Raw genomic sequence first — 25634 nt, forward strand, 5'->3', positions numbered from 1 at the left:
CATCCCCAATGAGACTTCTTATTTTCTGTTTTGATAGCGGACATCCGAAATGGATGTGGTTTTGACTTACTTCTCCCTTATAATTAGTGATGTTGAGCATCTTTTCACTTGTTAGTTGGTTATTTGTGTATCATCTTTGGAGAATTATCCCAATCCTTTGCTGATTTCTTTTTTTTTAACCTTTTTTTAAAAAAAATTTATTTATGCATGCATGAGCTGGGGTATAGGCCAGTGATTCAGGGTGGGGGGGGTGTGAGGATTCACTGGAGACAGAGTGGGGAACAGAATAGGCAGACCAACTGAAATACACTGCTGAGGGGAGCAGCGGGCGAGACAGGAGAGGTCTGCTCACCATGTGGATTGCTCCCTGGCCAGCCGGGGATCGAACTTGTGCTGCAGATGCTGTGGATCACTTCATAGTGCGGTGCTTAACCCTTTACGCCACCAGGGAGGCCCCCCCTTTGCTGATTTCTAATCAGATTGTTTATTGTTGAATTATAGGAGTGATTTATATATTCTGAATATTAACCCTTTATCAGAAATGTGGGTTGCAAATATTTTTTTCCCATCTCATAGGTTGTCTTACTCTGTTGATTGTTTCCTTTTCTGTGTAAAAGTGTTGAAGTTTTTAAGTTGTCCCACTTGTCTATTTTTGCTTTTATTGTTTGTGCTTTTGCTATCAGATCCAAGAAATTGTCCTTAAATCCAATGTTACAAAGTTTTCCCCCTACATTTTCTTCTAGAATTTCTATAGTTTCATGTCATACATTTAAGTTTTTAATACAATATTAGTTCTTTCTTAATGTATTCATTGTATATTGGACAGGGGATTAGCAATCTCTTCTGTAGCATGACTATGTCAAGAATTTGCTATATTTAAACTTTCTTTATCCTTCTCTTTGTCTCTTCTTTCCTCCCTCCTTTTTTGCTTCCTTTATAGCTTGAAAATTGTACTCTCATATTTTGGTCTTAATTACCCTGCTGTTAGTATTACAGAATGATAGTGATGTTTCAACACTTCCTTGTTTGTTACTTGATTAGCAGGGAGAAGATGAGTCTTAAGTCTGAACGTCGAGGAATTCACGTGGATCAATCAGAGCTCCTATGCAAGAAAGGATGTGGTTACTATGGCAACCCTGCTTGGCAAGGCTTCTGCTCCAAGTGCTGGAGAGAGGAGTACCACAAAGCCAGGCAAAAGCAGATTCAGGAGGATTGGGAACTGGCAGAGAGGTAAAATAACTTTTTTAGAGGGAGGGAAAGTAACTTTTTTTAGAGGTGGTGGTTTAACAGGGATAGAACTTGATACACAGTTAAGTTATTGTCAAAATACATTTTTCTTTTTTGATGTATCCATGAGTCAATTTAATATTAAGAGAAATGGAGTTTGTAATTCAAAAGTAGTTTGTATTATGCAAAGCTTGATTATATAAATTAGAAGATGGAAAGCCTGCTGAGCATAGAAACTAATAAAATGCCATGAATAATATTAATCCTTTACCTAAGAAGCTAGAAAGTATAACATCTCAATAAAAGAAATGGAACTGAATTCTGACAGCTTTTGCTGATTTTTTTATATCTAATTGGCTAGTCTTTATTGAGTGACTACTTTTTTAGCATCTGTGGTAACTCACAGTGTTCACTGTGGGAAATTGTAAAGGACATTCACTGTTTTCAGTGACTCCACAGCTAATCAAAGAGATAAAATGTAGACTTAGAATATTAACTTTTCCTGAGGTTTTCCACTGTACTCCTGATTCTCAGTGGCTGATCCTATTTCATGAAGAAAGTAGATGCCACTAGGCATGAATTTTCTTGGCCTCCTCCCCGTTCCACATCAAAATGCAGTAATATCTTTATATTAACTTCTCTTTTGTCTCAGTGAAAAATGAGTTCCTTTCCATTTTCAAACTAACACCTCTACCTGTAATTTTGTTGCTATTTTTTATTGCTTCCAGTTGTGACCTCACTAGAGATTTCCTGTAGTATTACTATTTTTCTAATTTGAATACATATGAGAATCATCTAGAAATCTTGTGAAGATAGTAATTGCTGGACCTCACTCTCAGAGTCTCTGACTTAGTAGGTTGAAAGTGAGGCCTGAGAATTTGAATTTCTAACAAGTTATCAGGTCATGCTGATGCTGCTATCTATGAAATCTGAGAACTGTTGTTCTCTAGATAGCCTTCGACATCATAAATACCTTAAATATAACTGGTCCAAGGCCAACTTTATTACTTTTATTTACTTTAATCCCTACTCCCAGCATTTCCTTATAACCCTCCTACCGTATCAGTTAGTAACATTCATTGTTTATTCCGTTGGCTAAAAGACATTGGAATCATTCTTAATGTCTCCTTCACCTTCCTTGATATCTACAACTAATTGAGCAAGTTCTACTTATTCCAGCTCAGAGAAGTCTTTTGAATTTCATCTCCCATTTTCCAGGTACTTGTTCTTCCTCACTTAAATAATTGTAATATTAATTATTAACCCCATGTCTAGTCTCTCTGCCCTTCAAGTTGCTGCATAGCTAGCTGCATTATCTTCCTAAAGCATAGCTCAGATAATGTTAATTTACTGGATTTAGTCTTTTTGAGTTGGATTAATCGTTCACCACATGATAAAATACAGGATTATAGTGGGCTTGCCAGTAGAGGTTTCTTAGCACCGGGAGCCTACCTGTGCATCCAGCATCATAGTCCATTACACCGTCAGTACTCTGACTACATTGAATTTGGCAACCAAAACCACATGTCTTCACATTTGTGGTTTCCTCTTGTGAATGCCCTTTCACTTGGTGAAATCGCATTCATCCTTTAATACTAAATGTCACCATTGTAATACATTCCTGTATTCTCATAGCACTTGGTTTTACTTTTACTGTAGGTACTGTCACATTATATGGTAGTTATTTATGTATCTCTTTCTCCCTTCCAGCCTTGGACATATTAGGGGAAAGAACTAGACTTTTCATGTAGCCCCAGTACAATTCCTGAATAAACATGATCTATGGAGAAAAGTCCTTTTCGAAGTTCGTAGTAGCATGTTAGGGTACTTTCAAATTAGAGACCTCAACCAATTCGGTGTGTATTATCTCCAGTTCTAAAAATTTTTAGGTCCTTCTCAATTCAGTGAGTAATAACCTTTAGATACAAGGAAAACTTGGAGAACATTTGAGGCATTCATAACCTTCTTTTGAATGACAGACTTCAGCGGGAGGAAGAAGAGGCCTTTGCCAGCAGTCAGAGCAGCCAAGGGACACAGTCCCTCACATTTTCAAAGTTTGAAGAAAAGAAAACCAATGAGAAGACTCGCAAGGTTACCACGGTGAAGAAATTCTTCAGTGCTTCGTCTAGGGTTGGATCAAAGAAGGGTAATTTTCTGATTTTCTTCTATGCCCAGATGAGATATGACAGAGATCCACAGTGCATATAGACTCGTCTTTTTAATTCCATAACCTTTCAGAGAATACCAACCCAGATTTGAGATCTAAATTGGGTTTGAGGGTCAGATGATGTATGAAACTAAAAATATGCTGTAAATTTGAAATGGTGAAGGAGACTGAGCAACAGTGCTGTCCCCTTGGAGCCCTGCTTCATCCTCTACCCCTCAATCTGGGGTACTCATCATGAGGTTTTTATTTTTAATTTAAAAAAATTTTTTTTAAGATTTATTTATTTATGCATACAAGAGCTGGAGTACAGGCCAGAGGTGAGGGGGGGTGAGAGGACTCACCAGAGACAGAGTGGGGAACAGAACAGACAGATTGAACAAAGTACATTGCTGAGGGGAGCAGCGGGCAAGGCAGGGGAGGTCTGCTGCGCCATGTGGGTTGCTCCCTGGCCAGCCGGGGATCAAGCTTGTGCTGCAGAGGCTGTGGATTGCTTCATAGTGCAGTGCTTTAACCCCTTGCGCCACCAGCGAGGCCCTCATGAGGTTTTTAAATCAAAATTACCTGTATTTGGAGAAAAGAATATGTTGGGAAGGAGAATGCACAAGTAAAGCATCTTAAAGAAGATGGCTAGAGTTTCCTTACCCCCGACTAGCTTTTATCTTTTAATGTGACTGAAATATTTGAATCATAGTTAGGCAGCCCCTGACAGTTTAAAAGTTAGGCAAATGCTTGATTTGGAAAGGTATCTATAAAGTATAATTTTGTTCTGCTAACTATTTAATGAGAGAGAAGGATCTTTTTGCTTTAATTTGAACGTAAGTCAAGCAACTATGCCCCACATTAGTTTAATAATTAATTATGTAATAAGTGATAGTTTGCCATAGTTAATAGTGCATTCTTCTAGATAATCTACAAATGTTTAACTCACTTAAACATCCAGCAGAGTCAAAGAAAGCAAATGAAATACAGTCTAATCAGTTGAACATCAACTCTTTTTCCTCTTCAAATTAATATACACCAAAAAGAAAATGAGACCTTTACAGAAAAGACTAACAAACCTATCACTGTAATGCTTTTATGATCTTAAAACTTTATTTAAACTTTATGATTGAAATGTATCTTAGCTACTAATATTCCAAAAATAAGAGTATAAGAAATTATTCTGAGAAAACATTGATGGTTGATTTTAGTCCTTTCAAAAGATACTTTTTCTGTTCAATTATCTTTTTTTTTTTTTGGTATAAAAGAGAATCCTAAGCATATGAGGTTTTCTAACCCATGTACATATTGTATTAGAAGGCACAGTTCAAAATCATATGACTAAGAATCCCAGAGCAAGTGATAGTCCTTGTTTTCTGAGAGTGCTTGCTGTGTCACAACATCTTACATCTTTTCTGCTAAGGTCTCATTTTATTTTCAGTATATGTTAATTTGAAGAGGGGAAAGAGTTGATGTTCAACTGATTAGATAGTGTTTCACTTGCTTTTTTTTTTTTTTTAAAGATTTATTTATTTATAAAAGAACCAGGATACAGGCCAGATGTGTGGAAGAGCGAGAGGATTTACCAGAGACAGAGTGAGGAACAGAACAGGCAGACTGACTGAAATACACTGCTGAGGGGAGCAGTGGGCAAAACAGGAGAGGTCTGCTGTGCCATGTGGGATTCTCGCTAGTCGGCTGGGATCGAACCGGCACTGCAGAACCTGTGGACAGCTTCACAGTGCAATGCTCAACCACCTGTGCCATCATGGAGGCCCCTCACTTGCTTTCTTTATGTCTTTACTGTGTGTTGTCTCATGACTATTATGCTTCTCTGGATGCATTCTTTGAGCAGTCTGACTTGAAAACAGTGATGGGTAAATTATTGTTAGTCTTCACATAAACAAATTACTTTGTCTTTTTAACATGTGAAATGAGAATTGGAAAGGTTGTCTAAAATTTTATAAGTCATCTAACATTTTTGTTTTTTCTGATTGTTCTTTTAATTGTTGAGTCATTTTATAAACCTTTGAAGAAAATTACTCAGGACAGTGGTGCCATTTCAGTATTAACAATTAAATGTACAGTTTAAAGCATGATATATTTTGGGGGCCTCCCCAGTGGCGCAGGCACTTGAGCACAGTGCTGCGAAGCTGTCTGCAGCCTCTGCAGTGCCGGTTCGATCACCGCTGGCCTCGGAGTAACCCACATGGCGAGTGGACCTCTCCTGTCTCGCCTGCTGCTCCCCTCAGCAGTGTATTTCGTCAGTCTGCCTGTTCTGTTCCCCACTCTGTCTCTGGTGAATCCTCTCACCCTCCTGTGCATTCTGCCTGTACCCCGGTTGTTGTATAAATAAAATAAATCTTAAAAAAAAATAATAAAGCATGATGTATTTTGGCTAAGAAAATACTAATAGAACAATTTTTATTTGAATAGGAATATCTTTTAGATCATGTTGTTTTGTCTATGTATACATCTTGTAAAACAAACTAAGCTTACTTTAAGGAAAGTTGCTAAAATATTTGAACATAAAGTAATTTAAATTCAAATTTAACTTTGATAAAGCATGATATAAATAATCTTAAGTTAGGTACTTAAAGTAATTTCATGCATGGATCTTTTATAATGAAACTTACTATATTTAATTTTCCCAGCAGAAATTCAGGAAGCAAAAGCTCCCAGTCCTTCCATAAACCGGCAAACCAGCATTGAAACAGATAGAGTGTCTAAAGAGTTCATAGAATTTCTCAAGACCTTCCACAAGACAGGCCAAGAAATCTATAAGCAGACCAAGATGTTTATGGAATCAATGCTTTACAAAAGGGTAGGTTGAGAATAACTATTTAGCAATATAGAGTTTTGGTTTTAGGGAAGGTCTTAAAAATAAGAGAATCAAGACCCAGAGATGTTAAGTTACTCACCTAAAAAATGTCACCTAAAAAATGTCACTAATGCAAATTAAAACCTGACTGCTAGGCTAGTACTTTTCCACTGCAACTCAGTGGTGTTTGGATCATTTTTGTGTGGAAAGTCTGACATCAAAGACACTTATATTGTATATGTTAGTAATAAATTTTCTAACTTGTCATTTTGCATAAGCTGCCAAGAGAGCCATATTAGACCTTGAACTCTAAATAATAGTTGTTAGACCAGTAGCAATCATTTTAGTCTTTTTGTTTGTTTTTGATTTGTATTTTGGTCTTTAATTTTCCTCTCTTTGTTCAGAGAGGATAATGAAAAGAAAGAGAATAGAAAGCTAAAGTTTAGATGTTGAAAGGGACCTTAGCAACTATCTGGTTTCAGCCCCTTTGTTCTCTAGCTGGGGAAATTCAGAGAGAGGGTAAGTGACTTGTCCAAGGTCACATAGGTAGATTCTGCCAGAATAAGAATTTGTCTTCCATGTGTGTGTTTTTAACCTGTTATTTCTAACTTAAACATTTAGTTGAAATAACTCATAAGACTCCCTGTAAAGGGACTCACTTTATAAATAGTGATTAATTTTGTTGTAACATTCTACACCCATTAAACTCAAAATTGTCTCAAAAGTCCCTTCTATGAGGTAAGAAAGTGTTAGTTAGAAAGGAAAAAGAGAATTAGAGAAACAGCAGTGATGAACTGCTTAGCTATATTCCAAATGTGGGTAGAGGTCACTAGACCAATAATCAATTGATGCTTTTTTCATGTGCAATTACATTGAGAATAAGTAGCCCCTTTTTTTCCTCTCTAGGTATTTGTAAGTAAATATTGACATTTAGAATTAAAGTAAGCAAAATATCATTCATGTCATTTGTTCATCAGCTCATATGAAATGTTTATAGGTAATCTATACTATGATACTATTTTTTAGAAAACTGCTCAGCTCAGAATGTTGTTTTCCTCAGAAATATAATATGCCCTTGTTCTGTAATAATTTAGTTTACTTTTAAGTCAAGATATAGACTCTGGAAAACTTTAATGTTTGAATGAAGAGAAAAAAAAATGTAGTTTAAAATGTGGCTGTATGTTTAGTCACATTCTTTTCCCAGAATAAATAGAAAGACAGGTATCATCCTATTATGCCTTAGAATTACCCTTCTACTCTTAACCATGTGTGTATGCTAGAAGTAATTTTCCTTATGTAATTACTGTTAGGAGAACAGAAGTATCTATCTAAAGCACTGAAACTTTGATAAACAAAATAGGCTTTAATTATGGTAAGAAAATTGAGGAGAGGTTGGGGGAAGAAAGGTAACCCAGGACCCAATTTTAAAATTAAAAACAGTAAACATAATTAAGGAAATAGTCTCAAAGTTTTCAAAACTGGGGGTAGGAAAGACTTCAGCCAAGCAATTAAGAAAATATACAGAGTACTTCTCAGTATTAATATTCAATGGAAGAGATACCCACATTTGTCCAACTTTTAGGCTACAAAAAAAAAATATATTGGAAAAATAACAACATAAACATTATTTAAAAAATGATCCCAAACAATGGTTAGAAAATACATAAGAAAATGGGTTCATTTCTATTACTAGACTGTTTTTCTTCATGGAAAACTATGAAAAGCCTTTGGAATTTTGTAGAACTTAAAAGAATTTGCCAGTGCACACCTATCACTTAGCTCCTCTGGAAAGAACTGTGATGAATCAGAGATTTACCCTGTTTACAAGCTAACAAATTAGCCTGCTGTAGTTTTCACGGATACTGGCAGGAGACATAAATCTCCTGTATCAGAAACAAAGACCAGTTTTTTCTTATAAGAAGATCATTATCCAAAGTATATCATCAGCATTTGCACCAATTCCTTTAGTTTTCCCACATGGCAATGTAAAACCTAGGCAATGCTTGGTATGTGGCAAGTTACATTAGGGGAAAGGGCAATGAACTTGTGTGATTTTTGCCCCAGAGGGAAACATTATGCTGGATGGTAAACAATCTATCCTTTTCACTTGAGGGATGTACTCACTGTTTCTGTCTCCTAAGGCTGTTTTCAGGTTATCTTGAAAAGATAGTGCAGAATAAAGGGAGCCAGTGCCAATTTTCATTACATGGGTCTGTTTCATACTATGCATCCAGCCAGAAAGATGAAAAAACTTAGAAGAAAGTACATTAGGATATTTGTTCCAACTGTGGAAAGGAGGTAATATTGAACAGTTGAAGAATCGTTAATGCCTAGGTAAAAGGTTTAGTGATACTAACTTTTAAAAAAAAATCTATGCAGTAAAAAATGAAAGTCAGAGTAGAAAGCAACAATGGAAATTGTGGATATAAATAAAAGTTTAACATTATAAAATGTATACAATTTAAGTACCTAATCCTTACTGGACAAGAGAGATCAATTTTAACTCAACCAAGTGGCTCTTATATAAATAACTAAGACAGTAATGAGAGCAGCAGTCAAGGTGGTCAGAGTGCTGTGAGACCTACATGGTTATTTTGACTAAGGGGATAAGGACAACCTCTTAGAGGAGGTAAGATGTGAACTCAAGCCGTGGTGACTTCCTCAGACAGATATTAAAGAGTTGAAGAGGAGTAACCTGGACAGAGAATAATTTCAGTGTTAGAGGAAAAAAACCTAAAAACAGGTTCTTGGGACAGTAGGTAACTTGGCAGGGTAAATGGGAAGGAGGATGCACTGTTTGAGCTCAGTGCACCTTTCAGTTTGCACCTGATGGGTGTCCATTGGCACTGAAGGGCAGTGCAACCAGATCATAATCTATGATGATCAGTTGTATTGTAATGTGTAACATGGTTGGAAAAGAGTAGAGGTGGGGAAAGTGGCTAAACTTGAGGTGAGAGTTACTGTGGGTCCAAACCAGGGAAGGATCTCCTTGAGAGACATAAAGACAGATAGATAGGCATGATTTTCTCATTACCCCTGAACCTAAGGCATCCTTTCCGAATTAAATCAGAGCATCAGAATGAATGCTACACACACCTCAGCCCTTGGTGTGTGTAGTCATTGGCCTTTGTAGAGGCAGCCTAGGAGAAACAGTCCTGGGGAATTTGTCCTGAGCCATATGCCATCCTACAGTGACATCTTTGTGAGAGCCTGTGGTAGAAATTTCTTATTTGGTTGTCAGAATTTCACCTGCAGAATCTGTTTGTTTTGTATTTCGGAACTTGAGTAATGTGACTGTTTTCATAGCAATGAAGATTATTAGAAAGTTTAGAGACAAATGTATGGGTTGGGCCAACTCCTCACTAACTTCTGTATCGTCAAGGAACATATTTTTGTATTCCAGGCTCTGCTTTCTGTTTCTCTCCATCTTTTTTCCTTCTTTTATCATCTTCTGGTTTATTTAATTTTAATTTTTTTTTTTTTGAGAACAGAAAAGTTGGATTTGTTGAACTACACTGCTAAGAAGCAGTGGGTGACATAGAGGTCTGTTGCCTCACCTCGTTTATTGTGCTGAACTGTGTTTATCATTTATATAGATTTTAAATATTCATGGATAAAAGTGGACAATAAAAATGTGTCACACCTATAAAGTCAGTAAACCAAGTAATAGTTATAAAGCCTAATGTTGTAGGAACATGGAGAAATAAGCACACATAATGGCTAATGACAATTAGACATTGACTAAGTCTGAGGATTGTATATAGTAATAGATACTTAAAGTTGTTTGTGCTTATTAAATCACAAATGTCACTTTTGGAACTATATCACAAAAAAACCCCCAAAATAAATAGTTTTCACACAGTTGTTTATAACTGCAGTACAAACTAGTGAAAAAAGGGAAGGAACCCAAATGTACTCTGTTAGGGTGTGTTAAACAAACCAGTTCATTAATGAGATGTTATAACACTATCAAAATGATTAAATAGATTAGATATATAAAATCACATAAATGTGTATGTTATAAAAATATACAGTATATTCATGTAAGGATATGTATAAACAGTGAAAAGAAGCAAGAGGTCATGGGCTGTTGTAAATAATGTGTAGGTTTTGCAGAATTAATATAGTTTATAAGTACTTTTGAAATTAGCACTGATTTCCAAGAGTGGGTTTTGGAAACGTCATAAAATTTTGAACTTTACTCATGATTGTTCTTCAGCTACCAAGCAGCTTCTTTGTCTTTTTTATTCAGGAATTAAGCATTGAGGAACAGTCGGAATGTACTCAGGATTTTTACCAGAATGTGGCTGAAAGAATGCAGACTCGTGGAAAAGGTACTGCTTTGTAGGCCAATCGTTGAGGGACTATTGGTAGTTGCACAGGGGCTGACTGCTCAGTCTTTAGAAGTTACTCTCTTCTGATGGCCTGCTGATTTGCCCACTCCATTCTATAAACCATTCATTCCACTGACATTCTAGTAGTTGATCTTATACTTAGCAGTGCCTTTGAATGTCACTGTGTGTATTGTTATTACACGTATACATTATATAATCAGAGCAACTGGATAATTTATTGAATAATATTTAATAGATTCATTCCATGTGGGGCAGAGTTGATTAAGACTCCTTGGGAGGTTTCTCAGTGAAACCCCCATTTTGGAATTACTAACAAAATTACCATTTTGGTGAGTCATTGTTAATCATTATGTATTTGAGTGGGTTGGAGAAAGAAAAAAAATTGACAATCACTGCTTTAGCATGTAAGTTTTTAGATGGTCTTAGTGAATTTGACTTCCATTGATGTATTGAGACCTCTGCCCCATATGTACATCTTAGATTTTACTGTAAATCTCAGGAAAATGACAGGATGAATCTTGCCAGCATTCACCAATCTTTGGAGTTTCAGATGCTTTTCTAATACAGTAATAAGGAGTTACCCATACTGAGGTCTTCCCTTGGCAGGCTGTGCAACTATTAAGGTCCTGGCAAATGAGTTTAAGTTAGAAGTGGGGATTCTATGAAAAGTAGTCCCAAAAGTTGAGGTTAATTTATTTTAAGCTTTATTTTTTATTTACATATGCACACAAGAACTGCAGTGTAGGCCAGAGGTGTAAGGGATGAGAGGATTTACCCGAGAGAGTGAGGAGCAGAACAGGCAGATCTACTGAAACACACTGCTAAGAGGAGCAGCAGGTGAGACAGAGAGGTCTGCTTGCACCATCTGGGTTAGCTCCCTGGCTGGGGCGATCGAACCTCAGTGACTGGTGATAGCTTGATAGTGCTGAGACTTTAACCCCTGTGCCACCAGGGAGGCCCCAGTTGAGGTAATTTTTTAAAAGGCATTTTTTAATGTAACTTGTTATACTTCTGTTTCTGATTGTGTTTAATGTAGTTCTAGCAAATTTATTTGTATTATTTGGGTATTTCAGTGCCTCCAGAAAGAGTTGAGAAGATAATGGATCAGATTGAAAAGTACATCATGACTCGCCTCTATAAATATGTGTTCTGTCCGGAAACTACTGATGATGAGAAGAAAGATCTTGCTATTCAAAAGAGGATCAGGTAGTTGATTGTTCTACTTTGTTCTCATATTTACCACAGTCTGTTGTAGGAAACAGGGCACTTGAGAGCAAGTAACAGCTAAGGCACCTGTGGTCCTTCCTTAGCATTTAAACTTCTGTGTGATATCAGAAAAAAGGGAATATGGTATAATCGGAAGAGAAAGGGGCTCAAGGCATCATCTTGCCTATCCACCTGTCTCCAAGCAACTTTAGGTAAGAACCCTGTTTGATGTTTGAGATTGTTTCAAATCTCCCAAATTTCTCCCAAAAGAGGAGGAAATTTCACTATTTTTTCATATTTTACAATCTTGTCAGGAAGGAAGTTGTGAATACCCGGATCCAGACAGTGGGTGTTTCCTCATCCCTACCAGGGGTGCACATTATTCAACCTCTTCTCTAATCACACCTTTCCACAACTTAATGGTAGATAATACTTCTCAAAGCCAGTAGAGTGATCCCCAGTGCTCTGCATGCCAATGGCAAGGAGACACCTAGGAAATAGACCATCTAAGTATTGAAACAGGTCCAAGACTGAGCATGAGGAGGTGTTTCTAGAGGAGAGAGGCTGAAGAATCCCAAATGGAGTCCCCAGATAAGGGGACTGGTAATTGGTAGATCTGTACTTGATGGCGTCCTGCCAGAGGTAAGGAGTTACTGGTATTGGGAAGATGGAGCCAGATGTTAGGAAACAGAAGTAAACAGATGGGCTTTGCACTAAGATTCAAGGCAAAAGTGTTATTGAAACAAGTGCTGAAAGTCAGTAGTAGGATCTCTGGAATGAAGTTAGAATATGACTAGGAACGTCAGTGATTTAGGCTGATGTGACAACATTCTTACTGATCTCTTCAACAGGCTCAGAAGTTGAGGACAGAGTCTAAAAAAGACTCTGGGTGAAAGTAAGGACAGGAGGCAGCAGATTCTTCTCAAATCTTCATTCTCAAATATTAAATGCTTTTTAGTTTTAGTATAATCTCATTTCATTTGGTAAAATTGTCTTCTGCTTGAGACACACTACTGGGGGGGGGAGGGAGGAGGGAAGAAAGGAAGGACTAGAGTCAAAATAAGGGGGGAGGTGCAATTGTATGGGGAATATAACCAAAATGAAAATGCATACATTGTGCAAAGATGAAAAAAGATGTAAGAATTATATAAAATAAAATATTTAAATAATAAAAAATTGTCTTCTGCTTTTCTTATGATAGTGCCAAATAGAAGCCTCATTTTAGGATTCTCATTATTTTAGCCCATCAGCTGTACTTCTTGATGTGTGCAGGGATGATGTGCTTGGGAGACCTAGATTTGCTTGATTAGTCAGTGGTACACCATGTTTTCCCTCAACTGAAGGAGATAGCAAGATAAAGGACTACTGTCCATTTTTGGAGACTGTTTCTTACTCACTCTCTCTTTGTAGAGCCCTGCACTGGGTTACACCTCAGATGCTTTGTGTCCCTGTTAATGAAGAAATTCCAGAAGTGTCTGATATGGTGGTGAAAGCAATAACAGGTGAGTGAAACCAAGAGCTTTTATATTTGAGGGTTTTTCCTTTGAAGTTAGTATTTTGCTATATAAATCCATACTTAGTTCATTGATCAAAAATATCCTGAAGTATTTCTAAAATGTATACTCTCAAAGATATATTGGAATGTAATAAAACTGTTTTGTAAGAGTTTCAGTTTTCTGAATTTGAACATTCAGATTGGCAGATAAACTACTTTTCCCCTTCACTTTTTGTGACCGTTTCTTATTTCTTGGGTACTGAACTAAAATGAAAACACATACAGTTAGGGTAAATTTCTTAAAACTCAGTTACATTTATATATTCAGAATAATCTTGGAGCAGAAAAGGAATTGGTGAGGCAAGGTAATCCCTAATCTAGAGTTACTTATTAAAATGCATCTTTAATTGGTTGTTAATCAGAGACATGCTTTGAATTATTATTCTCATTTGTCCAGGAAGTAAATGAAATGTTCTGAATTGATGTGACTCTGCCCTTCTGACAGGTCCAGACACCTAATAAGGTTTCTGTTTCCTATTCATAAGAATAATTCAGTAGAGATACAACACAAAAGTTAAAAAGCAAAACAAAACAACTCCTAATGGAGAGACATCTGACCCTGGTCACCTTCTCCTTAATTAAAGAGAAGAGTGGGAAAGGCTTGCTTCTTTATAGATTGTTAATGAAATTCTGCTGGGAAGGAAAGTCCTCGGATGATGATAGCCGTTTTGGAGGCCTGCAATTAAGTAGGCCCTTTTGTTTATAATAACCAAAAACTCACTCAAGTTATAGCAAGAAATAGGAGTTTGCTTAAGATATTCTCTGCATTGGAAGGGAGGCAGCACTCTCACAGATACCCCCAATGCCCCCCTTTGGACCAGGTTATCTGATGTTTACATGATTCTTCCACTTTCTCAGGTTCTGCTTCTCTTTGTACGTTTTAACTCCTGTTATTGAATGAATTTTTCTCTGCAAGGCCCCCTGTGAGCTCTGGAAATAGTCTGATTGGGCTAGCTGAATAGTGTCATCTTTGTTGTTCAAAGCCTTTCTGCATAGGTTTCTTGAATTGACTCCTTTGAGTTAAGGCCTACTTCTACCCCCTAACTTCTTCTCAGGTACACAAACAGTGTAAGAAATGGAAGGTGAGAGTCTCTCAAAAGCCTGACTGTAGATCTTGCTTTTTTCCCCAGAGTTTCTTACAGAAAGTTCAAGACCAATTGGTATGTGTTTAAAGTACTACATGGGAATTTATGTTGATAATTCTTCTGAAAAACCACAGGAAAGACCTTATAAAGCTAGAAACTACATGTGCCAGGCCATTGTTTACTTAAAAATAGAACTAAGAGGATTTCAATACATTAATAATTTGTTAATAGAATTCGAGAAGTGAAACTTATCTCAATGCCTCTGAAATGGAGTTTCAAGAGATCATTTTACAGTAGAATTTCAGCCACAGAAATAAAAGCCTTCTTACTCTTTCTCATCTTAACCCTCACATCTTGCCAATCCCAGTGCAAACACATTCTGCTTCTGAAGGACCAAAGGTTACATGATCACTTTCTCCCTAATCTGAAATTGTCAGCCTGGGTACAGGATAATCAGAGGACAATCTGTAGCAATGGTCTTAAATATCTCATGTGGTGCTAGTCTTCACTGTCAGTTTTGTTTATAAGTAAATGAGATATTTTCCATTTCAATTGAAATTTATCTCTAGAGAAAAACATTCATCAGAAAAGAGTCAAACCACTTCATCTTGGTTCAAAGAAAGTTATTTGTGGAAAAAGAAAAGGAAAAAAAAGTTATCTGGAACTTTCAAGACGATGATTTCAGTTGTAGGAGACATGCAGTGAGTTAAGATATTGAGACAGTTAAGCGGATAGAAGGTATACTGGAGGAGATTGCCACAGGGATTAATGTAGGTCACACCTCGTATGTGCGGGATGGAGTCAAAACAAATTCCTGCTGGAGGAGGTAGGGAGCCCCTAAAGTCACAGAAGTGACCCATCCACTCCTGATATTTTCCTCTGATTGCCAGAGGGAAAAAAAAAGTCTAACATCTTGACCATAGAAAAAGTATTTTTAAAATAGTATTACTGCAAACATGATCTTCAAAACTGTTGAAAAATGGAGACACAAAAAGCATGACTCATAAATTTTAAACACTGACAAATTGCATTTCATCAGAATAAAAAAACCTTCTCTTTGTAACAAAAATAAATAAATAAATAAATATAAAACACTAAGATTTACCATTTAGCCACATTCAAGGGGAAAAGTCTTACTTGTTAGGAATAAGCTACCAGATGTAGAAGCCACCAACCTCAAGTGTGAGAGAACACTTTCATCCATCCAAGACGGCCAGTTCTTGATAGAGGGGTCTCCAGGCTTCTGGACTCTTATCTGTGTAGGACACGATTCACTGGGACATTAGTTGATATGAGTGGTTAGGTTGACCCATCAGTGGGGAGAGTAGGGTGGGCAGTGAATGGTGGTTTGTGAGATGTGTCTGTTTGGTAAACAGTGGGACTAGCTAGGAGATGCTGTCAGACAAGTTATGCAGTGTCAGGTAGGTCAAGGACTTGTTTTTTGGCCTGAGAAGGGGCAAATATGGGATCTATTGAAAGAAACTGCACTAAAATGGGGTCATAATCAAGACCTCTGCACTGAGATTTTAGTTCGATTTTAGGACTCGCTGATGACATGTATCTTCCTTGAGAAAATACAGGATCAGAGAATCCCATCATCAGTTTCTCTTAGCTCAAAGAGTTTGGGTATAAAGAGAGTGTAAATGTAAAATGGTGAGCGTTTTCCATTTTCATTTGGCTCCACAGCTCTTGTTCAGCTGTGGGAGCCACCTCTATAGAGGAGCGTGGTTCTCAGATAGGTGCTAGTTGTATCCCCTTCCTCACCCCCACCCTCCCTGGCCTGGGACATTTGTCATCTTGAGGCATTTTCTTATGTTCCTCATATGGGGGTGCTATTGGCATCTAGTGGGTGGAGGCCGGAACTGCTGTTAAACATCCTGTAGTACATAGAACAGTCTCCTACAACAAAAAAAGATCCAGCCCAGAATGTCAGTAGTGCTGAGACTGAGAAACCAAAACCTAGAGGTATAGCTTATTGTGTTTTCAAAGACCCCTTGGAGGATAAGTCTCAATATCTGCTAAGATAAAGTCCACCCAACCCTAATCATCTTACTGATTACAAGTAAAAGCCTTGGACAAAAGACACAAAGCAGTATCTGAGGGCTCTGAAAAGTTAATAATAGCAGGCAGATTGAGGAAGGAAATCATTAGTAGAAGAACTGATATAGCAGTGAATTTCCTGTTTTCTTTACTTTTCCTCCCCTGTCTCCTAATTTAGGCTTTAGGGCCATATAGATGATGGAACTGCACATTGGGGTGAGGGGTCCACAACTGTTTCAAGAAAACAGCAGCTATTTCTTCCAGGCCAGGGATATTAGGGGTGAGGCTGGGGGTGGGGGGGTGGGTTGCTATAGGATGAAGAATGGGAAAAATCTCTTTGGGTTCTCCCTTGCCTTTATTCTCATTCCTTTTCTTTTTCTTCCCTTCTTTTTTATGCGCCTGACTGTGCACATTGGCAGTGGTGGTAGTCAGTCACATGTGCACCCAGATAGAAAGTAATTCACCTTTTGTTCACTTTAATACTTAAAAAATAAATGTGAATGAGAAAGTGGTTAAAAGTTTGAGAATAAAAATCAACAATAAAAGGTAGAAGACTTAAAGAGAGCATGTGAAAGTAGTCAAAATGGTTTAAAACTCTTCCTCCAAAATCTCTTTTTTTGTAATAAGTTCTGCTTAAATAGAGAAAGAAAAAGACTGAGACATAGTAATAATAATTACAACTCAGAATTAAAAGATTAAAGAAACTAAGCCATAAAGTAAGCCAAAATTATATAATTCACACAATAGACATGTAGGCAAGAAAATCAAAGCGTTAGTAAGTTAAAAATAAGCCCTCTGCACTGTCCAGCATTTCAGTTTCCCACACACTTGTCTTCCACAACCGGTGGCCCTGGGGGAGTGGGGAGGCATCCCTAAGTAGCTGACCTCAGGGATGAGAGCTGAGAACAGAAAGAACTCTTTGGTGTGCACTAACATGCTGCCTAAATCTGAAACTTAAAATCCTGCTAGTGGCAAGAAATTGCTGTCAAATTAAGCTGCCTTGGCTCTTTTCTTTCGTGATGTTCTAGATTGCAGGCAGGCGTGTACATCCAAAGGCACACTCCTACTCTCCTCTTTGTTATTCTAGTGATGCGGATAGACTAGTCACTGCCTCCCAGTCTTTGTGAGAAATAGTGTGCATTTTAGTCAAGGGCAGTGAAATTTCTCTCTAAGAGAAATAAAATGCTATTCAAGAGGTTAAATTTATCCCTCCACTGATCAGCAGGTTGTAAGTGTCATAGAGGTATTATAGATGTTTATAGTAGTGATTTGCCATGGGCATGGTTTTACATACTATCACCTTTGTGTGAAGGATTTCAGCAACTGTTTTTGATTTCCAATACAGAGATGCTTTGCGTTTGCTTCCTAAAAAACACTTTGCAAAATGAGACTTTCCAAATTGAATTTTGCAATGTATTAGAGGAACAGAAACAGTTAAAAGACTCTTCTTATTTCTTCATGGAACCCATAAGCAGTTTAGTATCATGATTAAAAGCATTGGCTTTAGAGTTGGATGGACTTGGTTTTATATCAACTGCCTCTGTCACTCATGGTCTCTCTGATCTTGGGCAAATCATCAAACTTCTTCAGCCTCTTTGCCCTTAATAATAATAGTATCCATTGTGTAATCTGAAGTTGTAAAGAACTATGCTTGCTGCGCTTACTATGCTGGTAGTGTCTGGCTCGGGGTCATGTCGTGTGTTCTATAAGTATGAGCTAGTACTTACCATTTTTGCCATCTTCTGAGTTTTTCATATACTAGTTTAACTGGTGGAAAAGGCATTAATAAGGGTACCTCTAACTTCATAAATAAAAAATTATTATACTGATACCGCTCTTTTATGTAATGATTTTCTCATTGGAAGTAGTATCTTTTCTGCTTTTTAGATATCATTGAAATGGATTCTAAACGTGTACCTCGAGATAAGTTGGCCTGCATCACCAAGTGCAGTAAGCATATCTTCAATGCCATCAAAATCACCAAGAATGAGCCAGCTTCAGCCGATGACTTCTTACCCACACTCATCTACATTGTTTTGAAGGGCAACCCCCCGCGCCTTCAGTCCAATATCCAGTATATTACCCGCTTCTGCAATCCAAGCCGATTGATGACTGGAGAGGATGGTTACTATTTCACCAACCTTGTAAGTATTTGATTTTTTGGTGTTATGAAAAGAACTATAAAGTTATTTAAGGATATGACAGATCACTTACAGGCATGTGACATGATAATGCCCCTGAGTTGAGGAGTCAGCACAGCTGCGAATGCCTGCTTGCTATTACAGTGCACAGGTGACCCCACCTCCCGATACTTGACCAAAGACTGTGGTACTCGTATGGGAAACATGATGGCCATGCTGAGGTGCCATCATCACTGGCTTTTGTTGGCCATCACTCCTGAGGGTTATGGGTATGAGAGCCATTGCTTAGTTGGGTGTTTCAACCATGAATAAGTCAAATCTTGTTCTCTGATTCCTTTATTAAAAGGCTTAAAATTTATATTTTGTTTTCTTTATAGGTTACCTCTTAGAACTAAATATTGAGATTATTTTAACAAAAAAAATCACTTTAGAGGATATGCAATGATTTTCAATTATTGTTTTGTTAGATCTAAGCGAGAAAATATTAAATTATGTTTATCTAAATTATAAGGTCAAATCCTTCCTTTCACCAACCATTAAATTTCTCCTTGTTTGCTTTGGCCTAGATTTATTGTCAAGCTAATGACTTTCAGCCTCAGGACACCACTTGTGCTTTGTTTCCTATGCTGAAAGTAGTACAGGGTAATAGGGAGGGAGGGGAAATTGGGCTACAGGAGGAAGGAAGCATTTCTGGACAATTGCCTAAAAAGATCTCAGAACCCACAGTTGAATATCCAGGGCTCCACGAATTTGTTATTTTTACAACCTAACTCTATATTCACTTCTGTACCTAATTTTGTACTTGTCCTTTATTTTTCTTATCCCAAAAGTATGTAAGCTTCAGGTCTCCCAAGACCCAGGCCTTCCCCTCTTATTCCATCACCATTAGCTATTTGTCACCATAGTTACCAACATCTGGGGCATCTGGATTGCAGCTGGAGGTGTTACAGGCCCCCACACAAAAGAGTGGGTACTGGCTTGCAATTTCTTTTATCTAGGCTGTTTCAGAGAGACTTGGGAATGCTGCTTTTGGGGGACCTTTTTTTTTTTTCTGTTGAGGTAACGTTGGTTTACAACATTGTATACGATTTAGAGGTAGAGGATCACACCTACCGGCAAGGTAGGGGGAAGTGTTCCACTATAGTCCCCTATTACAGCGCCCCTCCTTACTTTGCTCTCCCATTTTCCTGCTAGTCTCAGTTCTACAGTCAGATTTTTCAAGTTTGTTGTTGGTTTGGTTTTGTCTGACCTTTTGTTTTGTTTCTCTGTATTCCACATATTCCAGTAATTGTTTTCTCCTTCTGACTTATGTTGCTTAGCACAATTCCCTCCAGTTCCATCTATGTTATCACAAAAGGCAAGAGTATCCTTTGATAGCTGAGTAGTATTCCATCATGTATACATAACACATCTTCCTATTTGGGCACTTAGGTAGCTTCATAGCTTGGCAGTTGTGAATAGTGCTCCAATGCACATGAGAGCACATATGTCCCTTCCAATTAGTGTGTTTGTATCCTTCTGGTAGATAACTCAGAGGTGGAATAGCTGGATCATGTGGTAGATCCATTTTTAATATTTTGAGACATCTCTATACATAGGGATTGGACCTGTCTAAATTCCCAGCAACAATTTTATAAGGGCTCCTTTTTTTTCCCAAATCCTTGCCAATATTTGTTGTTTCTGGTCTTTTGATGTAGGCCATTCTTTCATGTGTGAGGTGGTATCTCATTATAGTTTTGATGTGCATTTCCCTGATGATAAGTGATAATGAGCATTTTTCATACACCTGTTAGCCATCTGTAAGCGCCTGTTTAGCTCTTTTGCCTCCTTTTTTTTTTTTTTTAAGATTATTTATTTATACAAGCACTGGGTACAGTCAGAAGCGTGGGAGGGTGAGAGAATTCACCAGAGCCGGAACGGGAAACAGAGCAGGCAGACTGATGAAGTACACTGCTGAGGGGAGTAGCGGGTGCAACAGGAGAGGTCTGCGTGCCATGTGGGACCCTTGCTGGTGGCCAGGGATCGAACTGGCACTGCAGAGGCTGCAGGCAGCTTCGCAGCCCAGCGCTCAACTGCTGCGCCATCAGGGAATGCCCTTTGCCTCCTTTTTGTTTTCTTTTTATTGGGTTGTATGGGTTCTTTTTAGACCTTTGATATCAACTCCTTGTCAGATGTATGATGTGCAAATATTTTCTCCCATTCAGTAGGGTGTCTTTTTGTTTTAGTGATAGTTTCTTTCGCTGTACAGAAACCTTTAATTTCATATAGTAGCAATTGTTTATATTCTCTTTTGTTTCTCTTGCTGTTGGAGAAGTATCCATAAAAATGTCACTGGCAGCCTATGTCATAGAGTATTTTGTCTATTTTTTCCCTTCAAAATGATGTTTGTACTATTATTTGCAATGATTTTCATCCCACTTCTTCTGCATCCCATAGATTTTTTTTGTCCACTATTTTCTCTTGACTTATGTTGTTTCCTGAGGGTCTGTCTTATATACAGCCCTCTCCTTGGGCTGTCTCATCTGGTTACAGATCTCTGCTGGCCACCTGTACAGTGATGGCCCAAAGGTTTATACTACCTCTTTTGAGCTACACTTCTAGCTGTTTATTTTGTCTCAAATTTATTTTGTTACAAATTGAAAATGCTTCTCCATCAAATTATTTTTTGGTTTCCAGTATACACTGTTCACATTAGTGGCAGTACGTGTGTATATTTACCTAAGTCGGGAATATTACAATCATCTTAGATTAGAGTCCTCCTCTCCCCCGAGAACGGGAGCTGCAGCTATTCCACACAAAGTGTGAGCCTGAGGGAAGATTCAGATGGGCATGTTCTCATCAGATGAACCAAGTACAATAGATATACTAAATATTCCTTGAAGAAAAAATCCACTTACAGTTTTATGGGTAATAATGTAGGATCCTGTGGATGAGTTTTTCAGAAGAAATTCTGAAAACTGCCTATTTTTATGTTACATGTTTTTCTCTCAAAAATATATTTTTACCTTTATTCAATTAAATGAGATTATTTGATTATTTAATCAAAATAGGAAAGTATGACTAACACACGTCTGTTTAACAGAACATTTTCCCTAGGTTTTTTAAAATTTTTTTAATTTTTAAAAAATTTTTTTTAAAGTACAACTCTTTATTTTTTTATTATTTTTTAAAGATTTATTTATTTATTTATACAAGCACTGGGTACAGTCAGAAGTGGGGGAGGGTGAGAGAATTCACCAGAGTCAGAGCGGGGAACAGAACAGGCAGACTGACGAAATACACTGCTGAGGGGAGCAGTGGGCGCGGCAGGAGAGGTCTGTCGTGCCATGTGGGACCCTCGCTGGCAGCTGGGGATCGAACCAGTGTTGCAGACACTGCGGGCAGCTTTGCAGCCCAGCGCTCAACCGCTGCGCCACCAGGGGAGGCCCTTTCCCTAGTATTTTTACCACTTACTCATTGCTTAATACAGAGCTATGAGCCAAGCATGGTACATCTGCTCTGTTACAGGTGATATGTTTAGTTCTCACAATACATGTAGGTGGTATTTCCCAATTTTACAGATGCCTAAATAACTTTCTTAGGGTCACATAACATTTGGCTGTCAAAGAACACAGGTGATAACTCATATTGTCTGATTTCAAAGCTTTTTTTTGGGGGGGGGGAGTAATTTGACATTAAATTATCTTTTAGGATTAGAGTTCTGTGTGCCACATCAGTACCTTAACAACATGTCAGTGGCTGGCCATGCCAAGGGTGGGCATTGTAGAGCTGCCAAGACCTCAAAAGGGAATAGCTCTATGGGGCTCCAGACACTTGTCCCTGGAGCTCCTGGCCACAGCAATGCTGCTTCTGCCCTGCAACATAACAGGAAAGCAGGGGCCTCTGACTTGAAGGAGTCCTTTGGTTTTTGTCCACAGGTAGCTCTGTAGTAACCAGATAGAACATATTCTAAAGGTGTCTCCTGAAGTACTTCACTCTGTACATGACCCTAGGACTTTTAAACAACCCAAGGAGAGGACTGAATTTCCAACAGTCACTCAGTGGGAGTTGGCATTTAAGTTGATTTTTTTTTAAAGATTTATTTTATTTATCTATGCATACAAGAACTGGTGTGTAGGCCAGAGATCCAAGGGGTGAGAGGATTCACCAGAGACAGAGTGGGGAGCAGAACAGGCAGATCTACTGAAATACACTATTGAGGGGAACAGTGGGTAAGATAGGAGAGGTCTGCTGTGCCATGTGGGTCAGCTCACTGGCCAGGGATCCAACTTTTGCCACAGTGGCTGGTAATAGTTTGATAGCGCTGACTTTAACCCCTGCGCCACCAGGGAGGCCCTGATTTTTTTTTAAAGATTTGTTTATTTATACAAGCACTGGGTACAGTAAGAAGCGCAGGAGGGTGAGAGAATTCACCAGAGCCAGAGCAGGGAACAGAACAGGCAGATGGACGAAATACACTGCTGAGGGGAGCAGCGGGCAGGGCAGGAGAGGTCTGCGCGCCGCCATGTGGGACCCTCGCCAGCGGCCGGGGATCGAACTGGCACTGCAGAGGCTGCGGGTTCATTAAAACTATTTTATCTACTTTTGCTTCATTATTTAAAATTCTGTGTAATAAGGGAATAATTTAATATGATTATGACTAATAACATTCTCTTCTTTTGTAGTGCTGTGCTGTGGCTTTCATTGAGAAATTAGATGCTCAGTCACTGAATTTAAGTCAGGAAGATTTTGATCGATATATGTCTGGCCAGACTTCTCCCAGGAAGCAAGAATCTGAGAATTGGTCTCCTGATGCTTGCGTAGGTGTTAAGCAAATGTATAAGAACTTGGATCTCCTGTCCCAATTGAATGAACGACAGGAAAGAATCATGAATGAAGCCAAAAAACTTGAAAAAGACCTAATAGATTGGACTGATGGAATTGCAAAAGAGGTTCAAGACATTGTTGAGAAATATCCACTTGAAATTAAGCCCCCAAATCAATCTTTAGCAGCTATTGACTCTGAAAATGTTGAAAATGATAAACTTCCTCCACCATTGCAACCTCAGGTTTATGCAGGATGATAAAAATTTACATACATAGTATTTATTTGAACCTGAATTGTAGCTAGTCCTTACTACAGCCCACTGATTGGGATCTAGACTATAACTTAATTGCTTATAAATGTCAGAGCATTTTTAAAGGTACAGTTGTGGGGATTGTTTTGTTTTGTTTTTCCTGGCAGGGCAGTTTAGTGATTAATAAAATACTATTTATTTGCGTTAATGAAATAGATTCATTTAAGGTTTGTGTGAAGATTTTGTCTAAATCTATTTTTTCTCCATGGTTTCCACGTGCTTCCTCTGTGGCATTCACTTTAATTGGATTTGGGTAAATAATAATTGCCTTTTAAAGGATAAAACAAGTGAATGCTACAAAGTGTATGTTTAAGGGAATTCAATGGTACCACTATTCTACAGTTTGAGATAATTTTATAAATTGTAAAGATAGAAGATATATTGTTAAGTAAATATGTAATATTGTAAATATGTAAAAAAAATGGTGTCTGCTGTGCATGGCATTTAATGTGTTAATTTTTTAGTTTGGAATGAAGTATATTGACTATTTGCCATTAACATCATTTTATTTGTTTTGCCCCACTAAAATGAATCTAGAAGTGTTAGACATACTTCCCTTAAAATGTTGTTTCCATCTTTAACAAAATGTTAGCTCTAACTTTGAGATCCTGTCTAGTCAGACTATGACACCATTGAGGTTCAAAGTAATTATTAGGTCACATAAAGATGCTGTTCAATATAGTCAACTGAAAGCTCTGAATCATGCCTCTTGATACCTCCTCCATTCATTCAGCAAATATTTATAGAGGTTGTTGATGGAAGGAGCAGACCTTAGGTCTGGGTCAAAAGAGTAAGGAACAGGACTCTTGGTGAGAGCTGATGGGGATCCCTCAGGGATAAAGAACAGGGGTGCCTTTCTGCCTCTGTAGCATACTTTTGACTTTATAGACAACTCAAATGCATATTGTTATAACCTCAGTACTGTTGACATTTGGGGCCTGAGGAATTTTGTGGCAGGGGTGCTCTGTCTTTGTAGGCTATTCAGCAGCGTCCCTACCCTCTGTACCCACTAGATACTACTAGAACCACCTCTACCCCACCCCACCACGATTGTGAAAAAATGACCTCCAGACATTGCCAAATGTCTCCTAGGGGCAAAATCACCCCCACTTAAGAACCACTGACCTATTTCATAAGCAAGGGAGTTACCCTCTTGGTGGTTAATATGATGCAACCAAAGAATATTGCATTAAAAGCACAGTATAATGTTTATTGATATTCATTCACTGAGGCTTTAAAGCCACCAGCAATGTGGAAACTTTTCTAATCTTAATGGAACCTTTCATAACCTAAATACTCCACTTATCCTCCTTCCTATCAGTGATTTGTACAGATGATATCAATATACCTGTGAAATTATAATTCCCAGGGCACCATTCTTGAACAAATTCACATGACACTAGCAGTTAAAAAAGGTTTGCCTGCTTTCCCAGTATCTTCCAAGTAATATACTAGATTTGTAGTACAGTAATTTTGCATTAAAACTAGGGTGAGCATAAAACTTTTTATCCTTTACTCAATTTACATATAAAAGCCATCAAGTTAACACATCTCTTGTCATAAAGTGCTGAGATATGCAGCAGTTAATGGACTCACTTGATAACCAATGTCATGGAATGCAATGAGATACTATCAAATGTCTTAGAACCTGCTCTTAGAAACCTGGAACAGGTGATTTTAGTAAACTTTACCCTTTTTATTTTCTATGTACTTTCTAGGTGCTAATACAGGTTATACACTCTTAATTCTCCTGGGAATACACAGTTCTTCTAGTCATTGTACATTATGTTTGTTAAATAAAATGTGCAGATCAACCTCCCACAAGAGCTGCCCTCTTGATTTTTTTGTTTAAAGTAAGTTATTGAATTGATTTTATATATATGATATATATGTATCATATTGGTCAAATTCTTCAGATACGGATTCTTGCCTCAATAAGAG

The 25634-nt window shown here is 37.9% G+C and overlaps 1 protein-coding gene across 6 annotated transcripts; it reads left to right on the forward strand.

Annotated features, from left to right (window-relative positions):
* Window positions 1–1051: 1051 nt before the first annotated feature.
* RABGEF1 (RAB guanine nucleotide exchange factor 1) lies at window positions 1052–23639 on the forward strand (the record flags this gene model as incomplete). 6 transcript variants are annotated; one of them, XM_084251027.1, is made up of 8 exons in its annotated part: window positions 1052–1230; window positions 3207–3373; window positions 6028–6197; window positions 10447–10528; window positions 11623–11755; window positions 13166–13257; window positions 18323–18579; window positions 23241–23639. In XM_084251027.1, 8 exons carry the CDS (start codon window positions 1052–1054, stop codon window positions 23637–23639), a joined length of 1479 nt encoding a protein of 492 aa, XP_084107153.1. The 6 variants fall into 6 exon arrangements, with proteins under 6 accessions (XP_084107153.1, XP_084107154.1, XP_084107157.1 ...); XM_084251028.1 differs by having other exon boundaries at window positions 6031–6197; XM_084251031.1 differs by having other exon boundaries at window positions 18323–18583; window positions 23241–23263.
* Window positions 23640–25634: the final 1995 nt, after the last annotated feature.

The sequence above is a fragment of the Talpa europaea genome (assembly GCF_964194135.1).
Source record: "Talpa europaea genome assembly, chromosome: 12".
In the NCBI taxonomy this organism is placed as follows: Eukaryota; Metazoa; Chordata; class Mammalia; order Eulipotyphla; family Talpidae; genus Talpa; species Talpa europaea.